Source organism: Accipiter gentilis, chromosome 2 (assembly GCF_929443795.1).
Source record: "Accipiter gentilis chromosome 2, bAccGen1.1, whole genome shotgun sequence".
NCBI classification, from domain to species: Eukaryota; Metazoa; Chordata; class Aves; order Accipitriformes; family Accipitridae; genus Astur; species Astur gentilis.
The window spans coordinates 40,827,607-40,840,775 of NC_064881.1; the positions used below are offsets into that span (position 1 = coordinate 40,827,607).

General features: G+C 36.5%; 1 protein-coding gene across 4 annotated transcripts in view; it reads left to right on the top strand.

Annotated features, from left to right (window-relative positions):
• Positions 1 to 13,169, top strand: part of COL14A1 (collagen type XIV alpha 1 chain) — a 126,433-nt gene that overhangs the window by 75,584 nt on the left and 37,680 nt on the right. For all 4 annotated transcript variants that reach the window (XM_049824484.1, XM_049824494.1, XM_049824504.1 and 1 more), the window contains exons 27-34: positions 743 to 866; positions 1,910 to 2,053; positions 4,024 to 4,188; positions 5,708 to 5,746; positions 5,963 to 6,101; positions 8,422 to 8,564; positions 9,501 to 9,610; positions 11,294 to 11,452. In XM_049824484.1, coding sequence (XP_049680441.1) covers positions 743 to 866; positions 1,910 to 2,053; positions 4,024 to 4,188; positions 5,708 to 5,746; positions 5,963 to 6,101; positions 8,422 to 8,564; positions 9,501 to 9,610; positions 11,294 to 11,452 — 1,023 coding nt within the window. The remainder of the gene's footprint in view (positions 1 to 742; positions 867 to 1,909; positions 2,054 to 4,023; positions 4,189 to 5,707; positions 5,747 to 5,962; positions 6,102 to 8,421; positions 8,565 to 9,500; positions 9,611 to 11,293; positions 11,453 to 13,169) is intronic.

Sequence of the window (13,169 nt, forward strand, 5' to 3'; positions counted from 1 at the left end):
GATTGGGATAGCATTGAAAATTATTTTTAAGTTGTCCATTCCCTGAAGCATGCTCAGTTTTTACTGCTTCTTGCTGTACAGCTATTTTCCCAGAATATTGTACATGGTGCTTCAGAAACTTATGCACAAGCTTAAACTTAAGCATGTGAAGAGCTCCTTTTAAATCAGGGACACCACTTATAGAATATGAAGTTCCATATATGTTTTGTGAGTTGTAGGGGTTTAGCATATAGGATTGAAATACAGGGTCTGGACTCATGTAGCATCATATTTGGGAGAGGCAATATTTCAGAATATGTTCTTGCATCTTTCCATTACTTGCTTCAGTATTGCTCCCTAACTTAACTTACTTATGTGCAGCTATTAATTTGTGGAGACTGAGTAAAGTCCCTGCAGTTCTATGTATGAGTAACTGTACACGTGTGAGGAGCTGTAACTAGGATTTTGCTTTTGGGCTCAACTGTGAGTGCTTTTGCCATAGTGGGTATTACTTTTCTCATCCTGTTTGCTGCAAAATGAAACCAGAAAGCTAGATGGTTAGCAAGGCAGCAGAGAGTAAAATTAAACTTTATTTAGTTCAGTCTTCTGAAGCTTCTTGAAGAGAAAAAAACCCCTCTGGCTTCAATTAAAGGATGAAGTGAAGTTACAAGATAAATCCTTGTTTTAAATGCGCTGATTTGGTTACTTTTTGCTTATACAGTGGGTGGTGCTTTAGTAATGAACACATCTTCTGTGTGCACAGGTGGCAATAATTCAGTTCAGTGATGATCCCAGGACAGAATTTAAATTGAATGCATACAAAACAAAAGAGACTCTTCTTGAAGCTATTCAGCAAATAGCCTACAAAGGAGGAAATACAAAAACAGGTGAGAAAGGTCATGATTATGATGCAGAGTTTCTCCCTGCTACTCACTGTGCAGTATTTTTTTTCCCATTTGCCAAGTGGTTTAGTATAGCAGTGCAAAACCAGTGAGAACATGCTATCTCCACACTGGAGATGAAAGGTTGGGCTTTGAAGTTAGAAAGTCTTTGTAATCTGCAGTTTACACCCTTCACCTCCTCTTGCTGGGTATTCACCCCTCTGACCAACAGTGATGTCAAGGATCAGGGAGGAATGGAGAGAGGCAGCTAGGTATTAGTGAATGACTTTGGGCATTGTGGAAGGTGGAATGGGGAGTAATATGAAATCAGCTTGGCAGTGGGAAAGTGAGAGGGGAGAGAAGGTGGGAGGGAGCTTGCAGAGCGTGTAGAAAAGAGCAGACAGAGTGGAGGGTCTGAATGGTGATCAGCCAGGACAGTTAAACCTCAGTGGTATGTTTTAAGACTGGGCTGGGCGAAGATGTCTGTTAACTGAATGTAGTTACATTTTAATTAATCCCTTAAGATAGCACTCTGACGTGAAGAAATTAAAGATGAGTGCTGAAAGGGTTAAAATCTGTTTTAGTTGGAAACCATATGTTTTATTATTCTCAGACTGCACAGAAATTTCTTGCAGCTGTTGCATCGCATCTAATCTCAGTAGTATCAAAATAACACCTTTTCCATTTACTCAAGAAAATGCTACAATGGCACTTTCAGTTGTTACCTGGACCGTGCCTTACAATCCAGTAAAGAAAGATTTTGTTGTCTCAAACCTGCACAGAATACCCTTTCCCACACGTCGTGTTCTTGATCTTCACCTTCTGGACTGAAAAATGGATGGCTGAAACCATCCAATTTCCAAAGGCTATGGTCAAAATTAAACTTTTCTAAATCTCTATTTTAATAACTACAGAATGCACTAATTTACAGACTACTCAGGACCCAACAGATTTCTCTTTTTATTGATGTCTAACATATGATATGAGAAGCCAATAGAAATTGGATTTATGTTACAGTGAAAGTATGTTGTCAATTTTTTCTGTTTCAGGCAAAGCCATTAAACATGCAAGAGAAGTCTTGTTTACTGGAGACGCAGGCATGAGAAGGGGCATTCCAAAGGTTTTGGTTGTCATTACTGATGGGCGATCACAGGATGATGTGAACAAAGTCTCCAGAGAAATGCAGCTAGATGGTAAAATGTGTAGTTTTAAGAGCTATTCACATTTTCCTTTTCCTCATTAATTCTAACTATGGAAGTGTGGGCATGAGATAAGGGTAACTTTTGCTCCAGGAAGATTTTGACATTTAAAGAAAACAGGCAGCAATTACTGAGAAACTCAGATTATCACTAGGATATGGTTAGATTGTGGATTTTTTTTTTGGTGATTAATGCTATTATTTTAAATTTCGGCAGCAATGCTAAAATCACATAGTAGTCAATGGAATTCCTCCCATGATGAATTTAGGGGACATGATCCTGAGAATCTGGACTGTCACCTACGAAGTATAGTCTTGTGGTTACCAGCAAACGGAACTGTTTCGTTTTCTATACAAGAGGTCCTTTGAAAATCCTTTCATATGTTCTTTTACTGATTCTGATCTGCTCTCATGTTACACTAATTACCTTTAGGAATTTTTTTTTTAAACCACCAATTTTAGAGCTTTAGCAGCTGCACAGTGTTTGAGTCTAAGCATAAAAACTGGGTTAGTTGTTGTAGAAATATCTGATACTGAGGTTTGTATCGAAACCCAAAAGGCACAGTCTGCCACATGGAACAAACCTGAAGGATGGAAGAAAAAAGCTATCATCCTTTTAATGTGAGGAGATCTAAGAAGAAATTACATTTGTGCTTTTTTATTTGCCTTTAGACTTTGGCAGCTATGAAGTTACCAGTGTATATTACTGATTCCTGAAACTCGAAGCAATCATCAAGATTGGCAGCCTGCATGTATTATTGCTAGATACTGAGTGCAGTGCCTTCATAAATAAAATCATATCACAAAATAGTAGAGCATGCATAACTTCTTTTAAGTAGCAATCAAGAAACCCCCATATTTGTGAATAAATTGGAGTCTATGTCTAAGCTGAACAAAAAACGTTCAACTGTCACGTAAGTCTTGCAGTTGTCTTATTAACTATTAGACTGGCAACGACCTTGAGAGGAGATGCCGTATGATGGAGGTTCAGTAGCTGACTGGGATGTGTCACCTTGGCCAAATTACTTCCTCTCTCCCATTTCCTTTTATGCATGCTGTATGTTTAGGCTGTAGATAGAGATAGAGACTGGCATGAAGACATGCCAATCTTGGATAAGACATGCAGATATTGTTAATACTATATTAGTCAAAGTTTTGTTATGCTAAAAGCTCGGCAGAAGGTGATGAATGCCCCTTAGCTTTCTTCAAACTTAAATACAAGATTGTTTGACTGGAGTAAATTTGGGACTGAGCCATGCAAGAACAGTACATCCATTAACAATATTCAGCCTGATTTAGACAGGTTTTTTCTTTATCTTTTATGGAAAAGAAAATGTTGAAAAACTTTTATCTAGTTTGCTGCTCCTCAAACATAGAGGATACAATTTCCATTGCATATAAATTTTTTAAGTCAGTCTCAGATTTCAAAATCTGTTCATGCAGAATATATTGAAAAGAGTACAGTTAAGTTGCTGATGAAATGAGAATGCATTTATTTCAATGTTCATGAGGCAGCAGTGGCGTGAAAACTCTGATTAATATATGGCACAGAAAAAAATCTGTAAAAGGCCTACAGGAAATTAATTTCTGTGCTTTGTATTTATGATATACTTGATACATGGATATTTCTGTGTGTATTACAGTATAGCATTAAATTAGAAAAGCATTTAAACATATGCTAAAACTTTAAACTACTGAGTAGTCTTATATGTCTTCAAGAAAACACTTAAGCATTAACTTTAATTAACTGATTAAGCATAAATAGCCAAAAGAAATATCTCACAGAGAATGTATTACCCTTATTTTAGATTACATGCATGATTTTTTTTGTGTTATAGGATAATAATAAAATTTCCATCATTGTATTTAATCAGGAAGGGAGCCAGTGCAAATACGGTTTTGTTCATATTGTATTTCCACTCTTTAAATGAATGACTCAAAAGAGTGTTCTTTTTTGTTTTACAGGTTTCAGCTTTTTTGCTATTGGTGTAGCTGATGCTGACTACTCAGAGTTAGTTAATATTGGCAGCAAGCCTAGTGAACGACATGTCTTCTTTGTGGATGACTTTGATGCCTTTGCAAAGATTGAAGATGAGCTGATCACTTTTGTTTGTGAAACTGCCTCAGCAAGTTAGCCATTTTGACTTATACTTGTTTCTAAATAATAACTGCTACATACGGGGGGGTTTGTAACTATTATTTTTCTATTAAAAGGTATTCTTGAGCTTTTTAATATAATTTACTGCAGATGATATAACTCTAATATTATTTCCATAAAAGATTAAGGAAATTAAGGTGTTGTGACTTCAAAATAATTAACGGTTGTTTGCTATAAATCCAGAATTCATCCATTGGTTATCAAAAAGTTATTTCAGATTTGAAACATTGTTAATCGTTCAGAATTTAGTCATAAAAAGTTAATTATATTTTATTTTCTAGGCTACTTTAACCATCTGTAAGAATAAAGTTAGCTACATTCATTATTATTCATATCGTGATTAATTTATTAATGGAGAGCTAATCATTAATGTTTGTATTATCAGAGAAAGTAGAAGAGTTGTAGCCTAAGGAAAAGCATAAAACACACCCAAACTCTCTGAAATCTGTGAAAATGCCACACTTCAATCTCTTTATGAAAATGAAGGGAAAGACATTCTGGAACAACACCTAATGGTTAGAGGTGAATAATTCACATGCTTTTAGGTGTGTGCCCTCAATATGTTTCCTTATGTATAAGCCAGGAAGTAGGAAGTTTATAGCTGATGTTAATGATTTGTGATTGTAGGGAGTCCTTGTGCATAGGACTGTGAATTATCATGGAACTGTGAGTTATCAGAGCTGGTAAACACAAATACGTTGCTTGTGTTCCATCAGTTCTTTGATTTTGACCATTAAGTCTACTTTCAATGGTAGAGAGAACTTTGAATGTTGAGAATACTCAACAGTAGCATTTATTGGTCTCTTGTGCTTGTATTCTAAAAGTGATCTCCGAATACAAGTATCCTGGGGTGTCATATTGACATCCTGTGCCTAGGCTTATTGATTTCCCAGGGCACCTTTCCTTGAAGAGATTAGTGTGCTTTCTTCCCTGCTGGAAGAAAAACATAAACCAGATTTACAGCTATTTAAAATGGGTGCACACGTCTTAAGGACTGTATGCAATTCTGGTCTCTGTTGCTCATGAAAGCTATTGTGGAGCTTTAAAAGGTACAGAGAATGCCAGCTAAAGTAATTGAGCTTGAGCTGGAGTTAGGCTGGAGAAGCTCACAAATAGAGAACTAGGGAGCTCTTGGTTAAAACCCAGTATAAGACACATATTTTACACAACAGACAGTGAAATTGTTGCCACAAGAGGTTGTGAAGGCAGGTTCATAGAAGGATTAGACAAACTCATAAACAACAGATCCATAAAAGGATATTATATGGAACACACAGGGATGTACCCTTTAACATCTTTGCTATAACCCTTGTGGATCCTGAGGAACATCAACTGAATGGAGTAGAATGGGGCCAGATTTGCATGCCCTTTCTGAACAGCATCTCCTTTTGCTGCTGTTGGGGATAGAGTATTGGGCTGAGTGGAGGATCATTGTTCTGACCCAGTGGGACATCTCTTGTATCCTTAAATCTGTCTTTCCTTCTTTTCCAGCCTGCCCGTTGGTAGTTAAAGATGGCAACAATTTTGCAGGTACAGTATGTTTGTGTTCATCTTTGTTCCTGATTTATGGAATTGTTTTCATTACCTGATTTTCACAATATTGGTCAATAAACTTCCCTTTATGCTAACAGCTGTTAAACAGATGGTGATATGAAACTTTCTGATGCAACTGCTTTGTCCTCTTTTTGTTTCCTGTAATGCAGTATTAATTTCAATTAATAGAATGTAAATTTTGATGCCTTCCAGGATTTAAAATGATGGAAATGTTTGGTTTGGTTGAAAAGGAGTTTTCAGCTGTGGAAGGGGTTTCAATGGAACCTGGTACTTTTAATGTTTATCCATGTTACAGACTGCACAAGGATGCCCTGGTATCCCAGCCTACCAAGTATGTATTAACATATAAATATTCATAAACCACATGAAGATAGTTGTCCAGTGCAGGCAATTATTCATTTCAGGGACCAGTATTTTCACGTCAGAATAGCAGAGATGCTAGTGTATATCTACATTATACTAATGAATAGGAAGAGTGTTTGATGTCCTGAGTCCTCAATCAGTTTCATTCAAAACTAGCAGTTGGGGATAAAACTAGGTAAGCCCACTGGCTATTTTGGGTTTCCCGCATGAGCTAGTTTTGGGCTTGTGCCAGTTTAGCATCAAGCAGTTTTGTGCAGGCGTATGTCTGGGTGGATTCCAGCGTGTAGTACTTTGTGAAAGGTGCCTCTGGAAAGCAGGTTGGTCTCACAGAGTGCAGAATGTCTTTGAAGTCTGAGTCAGAGTGGGAACCCGCTTTAGGTGTCAGTCACTTTCTGCATCAGCCTATGCCCATTCATTGATGACTAAGGAAGTTTATCTCCTTATGCTGAAATGAGTCTGTGTGAAACACCATCTAGTTCCTTCCTGGGAGGCAGGACATAGTTCAGTCACGAGGACTGTGTCCTGGGAGAGATATGGAGAAGGCAATGAAGAAACCTCCTATTGAACTTTTACAGTCATTCCTTGGAGAGGAAGTAATGAAAACTCTCAATTTTTACTATGAACAATGTGTATGTTGTGTTTGGTTCCTCTCAGTCCAGTCCCCCACTTTTGTATTAAGTGGCACCAGAGAAAAGCAGTAGCCCTGCTGGATTAAAGATTGGAAGATGTAACAAAAAGTATTCTTTAGCTGAGATAAATAAGAAAGAAAAACAATGAGAAATTACTTTTAAGGTTTATATTAGATGTCATCTTAGTCTTTTTGTGTGATTATCCTGTTGTGTCCCAATTGGAGCTATACTTCTTGGAGCTGTTTCACATTCTCTGTGTTGAGTGTCCTCCTGGGTCTAGTTGGACTGGAATTTCCAAGGAATAGCATTTCTCACTTCTTTTTCCCTTTCTGCTTCATTCTAATTGGATCTGCTGCATTTATATGCTCTTCTCTAGCTGCCACTCCAGCCTAATCTTACTGCTTCATTAGGCTTTCACTCCCTTTCATGGTTCAGAGAACACCTTTCTCTTGATGATCTACAGGTATGTCTGAATAATACCACTTGTTTTTGTCATCTCATCCGTGCATTGAATGTCATTAATGTTACTCTCCTTTTTGAGCTCTGTATCCCCAAACCTTGTGTTTCCCTCACCTTGCTTATTGAATTTTCTTTCATTTCTGCTTTGTACAATGGGCATACTGTAAGGCTTTGTTCTTGTACCTACTGAGTTGCCTCTCTCTTTCTTTATGGGAAATGTGCAGTGTAACATCACCTTTGATCATCTATAGACACTGTGCAAAATATATTGATTATATATCACATTTAACTCCTTTTCCAGCATGATTCATATCTATATATCTTATATGTGCCAGAAACACTTTAGAAGGAATGGATCATATTTGGGAAAAAGAAATTCATTAAATAACCTCTTCAGGCTTCTTTCTGATCCCTTTACTGTAATTTTAAAGAATCAGGCTAATTAACATTTTCAAAATACTGTCAGTCATTTCAGGCACTTGTCCAAATGTCCCACTTTGGGATTTGACAATGAAAGGTTAAATTAAATTGGAAGTACTAAATAGCAAATTTTAGGAAATGCCATAAAATAACATACTTTTATATCATAAACTTCTCTCTTCTGCAAAAATTCTAGGAGAACAGATTGTATATCTGTATGTGTGATCTGTTCTGACTTCACTTTCTTACATATTGGCTTTGAAATGTATAAACTACGTTCCTTACAATATATAAAGCTTCCTGTAACAGTCTCTGTCAGTCCTAATTTCTATCCATTACTGATGATTTAATGATAAAGGATATGTCTGTTGAGATTGGTCTTCCAAGCAACTTCTATTTTCATTGTCTTAAACCAGACAATAGCAAAGGTCTTGTGAATGGCTATGATTTTTAAAAAGCTTTTAATATAATTAATTTCAGCTTTTCTTCAAGCTGGCCTCCAATTTGATATTCAAATTTAAAAAATAAAAATAAAAATAAGGGCAATTTTATACATTTCAAGGGAAAAGATAACTTCTCCTTTCTTCATAGGTATTCTTTTCATAGTTATCAAGTTGAGTAGATTTTGCAAACACGTATTCATATTGCTTCTCAGTCTTGATTTCCAAAGAAATATACAGAGTAATAGAAAGTGAGAAAGTGTGTCAAGTAAACATCTGGTGAGTAAATCACCAGATTTAAAGTTTGTTTCAGTTTAAAAGACATTATTTCTCTTAACAGGTATTTGCATCCTGAAGGTCTTCCTTCTGATTATACCATTACATTTCTCTTTCGTATACTTCCCGACACACCTCAGGAGCCATTTGCGCTTTGGGAGATTTTAAATGAAGAGTATGAACCACTGGTTGGAGTTATTTTAGATAGTATGTATTTTGTATTTTATCAGTGACTTTTTCTTTAACTGTATGAATGATTAATTGTGTCAATATTTATTATTGCTAATGTTTTAATCTGCTGCCAGAACAACTACCTGAATCTGGAAGGTGATAGTGTCTAATGGATATTTTTTAGATTTAATTTAACTGAGTTTAATTTGGAGGTAGAGTCAAATTTTGAATATGCTGCTCTAAACTGAGAGCAACGATGCTGAAATCCAAAGAGCTGTTCTAGATGTAAATTCATGTAAGAGATCTACTCATTTGCTTTTAAAATTTCCACTGCTCTGAATCTGGTTCTAATAGAATCTATATTGATATATGCCAGTGGTACTGACAGTGTGGTATATGTAGAGGCAATGCAGTCTGCTGGATAGCAGACTTAGAGCTAGAGACATTAACTCTTGAGGATTCTTTTCATTTCTACTTGATTTGACTTCCATAACTGTAAAACAGGGATTATAACTTAGAAGGTTTCTGTATTCACTGTTGAAAACATGTAGATACTCTGATAGCTGTTCTTTATAGCTGCCAATTGTAAAAGAGATCTATTAGTACTTATCTTTCCATCTTTCCTAGAATTTTTTAGATAAGTCACCTTGAAATAGGTGGGAATTAGGCATTTAGCTACCTTGAGGATCTGTGCCTCCCTTTCTTGTCCAAGTCCCACAGAGAACTAGTGGGAGAGTAGGATCAGGTAGACATGGGTGAGGTAGACTCCCATTCTTCCTTGTTAAACCAGGAAAGAACATTTCTCTGAGATAACTTGTTACTTCCAGGTCAATGTATCACTTATGAAGGTGTTTTACTAACATTTCATCTGACATCTTTGGTTGTCTTTGTTAAACACAAAATTGACCCTTTTAAATAATGTATCAGGCCTTTTCTTCCTTTAACGGAGCCCTTATTTTTATTCTCACACAGATGGTGGTAAAACCCTGACTTTCTTTAACTATGACTACAAGGGAGACTTTCAAACGGTGACTTTTGAAGGTCCTGAAATAAGGAAGATATTTTATGGGAGTTTTCATAAGGTTAGTATTGGTAATAGGAAAAAAGAAAAGCACTCTGAATAAAGGTTTGGGAGTGTTTCATGTTTTGAAATCTTTCATGTGGTCAGCTGCTGCCAAAAGGAATGTATTTTGCATATTCAGAATCATCTACCAAACTGTCTTAAGTCTCTTTGCAATATTGAGTTAACATTAAACAAATCATAGTTTTTATGTTGAAGTTGATGTGATCAATTTTCATCTCATGCTTTGTGCCTGTATTTTCGAGTCAATTAAAAACACTTGCCTTGAAAAGTAATCTAGAAATACATTGGCTTTTTCTTTTAAGGTTTGGATTGGAAATGTCACTCAAAATGGAAAGAAAAAGTCCAGCAAAAAAAATTATCCTTCTTTCAACCAGAGTTGTTATTTTTAAACATATTTTAAGGGCTATGCCATGTCGAAATTTTCTTGGCTGTTAGAGAACTTGTAACATTCTTTCCAAAAGCAGATGAAGTAGTGCTGGGATTGTAGCATATATTTGTTGTGGAAGGTGCTTCTGTTCTTCACTTTTATTCCTGATGTTTGCATCTTTCCTAAACAAAAAAAAGGAGACTGTGGATTGAGGGATAGTATTTACAGACCTTAACTTTTCTGTACTTCCTTTTTAATTGATGGTGTGAGAAAGGGAAGGTGGGTCAGAGCTGGAGTCTAATTCTGACTCTTTTAAGTTGTGATTTGGTGGAGTATATGAGGCTTTACCAAATTCTTTTCTTAAAGCATTTTTTCTGCCTTTTGAATGATGATCCTTGCTACACATGTGTTTGAAAGCCACAGGACACCAAATTCATTGCAGCTTTTCAGTTATTTAGTTCCAGCTGAGCCCAAAGCAAAGCAGCTTCAGGACTCCTTCCCTGACATTCTCTTACTTTGGGCTCTGATCTCCACATAGTGTACAGGTGTAGAGCAGATCCTGCATTTCTACCAGGTCTTCATCAGGTCTCTCCTCGCCTCCACTCCTGCCACCCCCCCCGCCCCGCCCTTGCTGTTTTCTTTGCTTTACTGAGAGTTTGCTTGTGACAAGATAATTGTGGTTAGGATTGTCCTCTCTGCTGGGAATGTCTTCGCTGCATCAGTGATAGCAGAAGGAAATAACTTTGTTATTGTGCTCTGCTTTTCTGTACTGTGTTTGATGCGATTTGATTTTTTTCACTGTAAAACCTTCACTATGAAAGGTTTTGCTGTGTGGTTACTGTATAATTTACAGGCTAAATTTTACTGTTTAGTTTTGGCTTTCACAGGTGGCTATAAAATATGTATTGGTGAATTCCAGTGCTATATAGCAGGACCATACAAGGCCCAGGAGTCATTACTGACCACATAAATCAAGGGTTGTTTGGGATCTGGGTGGTATATGAACATTGTGTAGATCTTTTGTCAGCAATAAATTATTTTCTTACTGAATAAATTATGTAAGGTGCCAATTTGTATGCAGATGTCATAAGCAGAAAAATAAGCTAAATTTATTAAACAGATTAGAATCATAGAATAATTCAGGTTGGAAGGGACCTCTAGAGGTCATCTAGATTATTTGCTATGGATTATTCTCTGAGTTTTGTTAGCAAACATGGAGTTAGGAGCTCATTTCAAAAAATGCCCCCTTTTCCCAGGTGATTAATATATCCTATGTGCTCCTTCATATGTTAAAGCATCTTTTCTTTTTCTTAGTTGCATGTTGTTATCAGCAAAACTACGGCCAAAATAATTATTGACTGCAAGCAAGTGAGTGAGAAGACCATTAATGCAGCAGGGAATATTAGTTCTGATGGCATAGAAGTGCTGGGAAGAATGGTCAGATCCCGAGGACCAAGAGACAACTCTGCACCAGTGAGTAGAACAAGAACAAAAATCTTTAAACCATTTAAAATATCCTAAAAACAAGTGTTTGGGATCTTTGCAGTTAGTTTTAAGTTGAAGCAGAGTGAACTCATACTTGAAACAGTAAAGTTCTAGCATTTCAGAAATTCTGCAAAAGCCTGCAATAGTTCTCAACTTGGGCAAAATCTGGTTTTGATTGTTTTAATAAGTGAAATCACTAGATCATCATTGTTCAAATGTTGTTCTCAAACACATATGTGAACACAGTCGATACGTTCAGATATGACCTGTTTCAAACTTCATGACATAGAGTGATACAGTGTGTAGCTCCTTTGCCTAGAATCACTTAAACTTTGTTTTGAGTGATAATTATTACCCATGTCTCTTATTCCCTCTTACTCTTTGTTTGCCCCAAAGGTCACTCTCTGCTCATTAAATAATTGAACTGGTTTGACACAGATGGCCCCCAAGCCCCCTGTCTTGTTATATCCAGTTCTTTTATAATATAAAATATTTTAAATGTGAAAGATCGTCCCTAAGATTAAGTACTCTTTCATTCCTCTGAGATTATTCTCATAGAAGCAGATCATTCTGTTTGCATGGCAACCTTTGGGAGTCTTTCCATTCTGCTTCAGATGTCATTAAGAAGGTTTGTTTGGGTTTTCAGGTAGATTTAGTTATTGAAGAAGAATTGTCAGTCTGGTGATGATCTTGGGAAGGCTTCTTTGCTATGCAGTACTGTTTGCTAATTTTCTTTGAACTTTCTTGACCCTAGAATGAGGTTAGCAGAGAATGTGAACTTTGAACTCAAGGCTTGATTTGAATAGGAATGAGGTTTCAAAAATGTATTTACTTGCTACTGTATGGAAATACTCTTTTTTAGTAAAAAAATAGGCCCTCAGAATATATCTCTGTGTACAAAAAAGAGCCTTTAGGCCTCAAACTTATGGATAATAATTATATCAAGCCTGTAAAGACAATTACACAGAGAAACCTTTGTAGTCGCATTCCAATAGAAACAGAAAAAGGCAAACTTAGGATATCTTGGAATTAGAGAAGGCTTTGTAAAGAAGTGGAAAGAAATGGTGTCTTTTGTTAGAACCCAGGAATCTATAAAAGATAAGTCAGACTGCCCACTCACTGAAAAATTTGGTTTTGTTCAAATGAGCTGTAAAACTGATGTAAGACTACAAATGTGTAGCTGAAGACAAAAATTCTTTACTCCATAGTACTGTTTAGCTGCCTTCAAGTATTATCTCATATACTAAATTACAAGCAGGTCAAGAAAACACCCAAATACCATTCTTCAAAGTCCCCATTCTGCACATTTTATACATATTGAGTAGAACTTGCGTGAATAGTCACATTTAAGGCATGAATGAGTTAGTTTCTGCTACTCTAAAAATTAGAGAACGTCAAAGGAAGCTAGTAGGAGGCAGGATAGAGGTTCTTCTCATAACAGGTAATAGATCAGTGCAGCTCCTTGCCGTAAAATTTTGTGGGTGCTAAATAATTATATAGATTGTAGGGAAGCCTAGACAAATGAATGAAAGGGAAATGTTGGTTGTTAACAAATCTGGGGCAGGAGATCCCTGATCTGAAAGACGTTGGAAGCTAGTAGACTGTAAGGTAGAAGTATGACTTACACCCTTGAGCTTCATTAGATATCACTTGTGCCACCGTTGGAAGTAGAATACTGGGATTTATTCCATTCCAGTATCTTCAC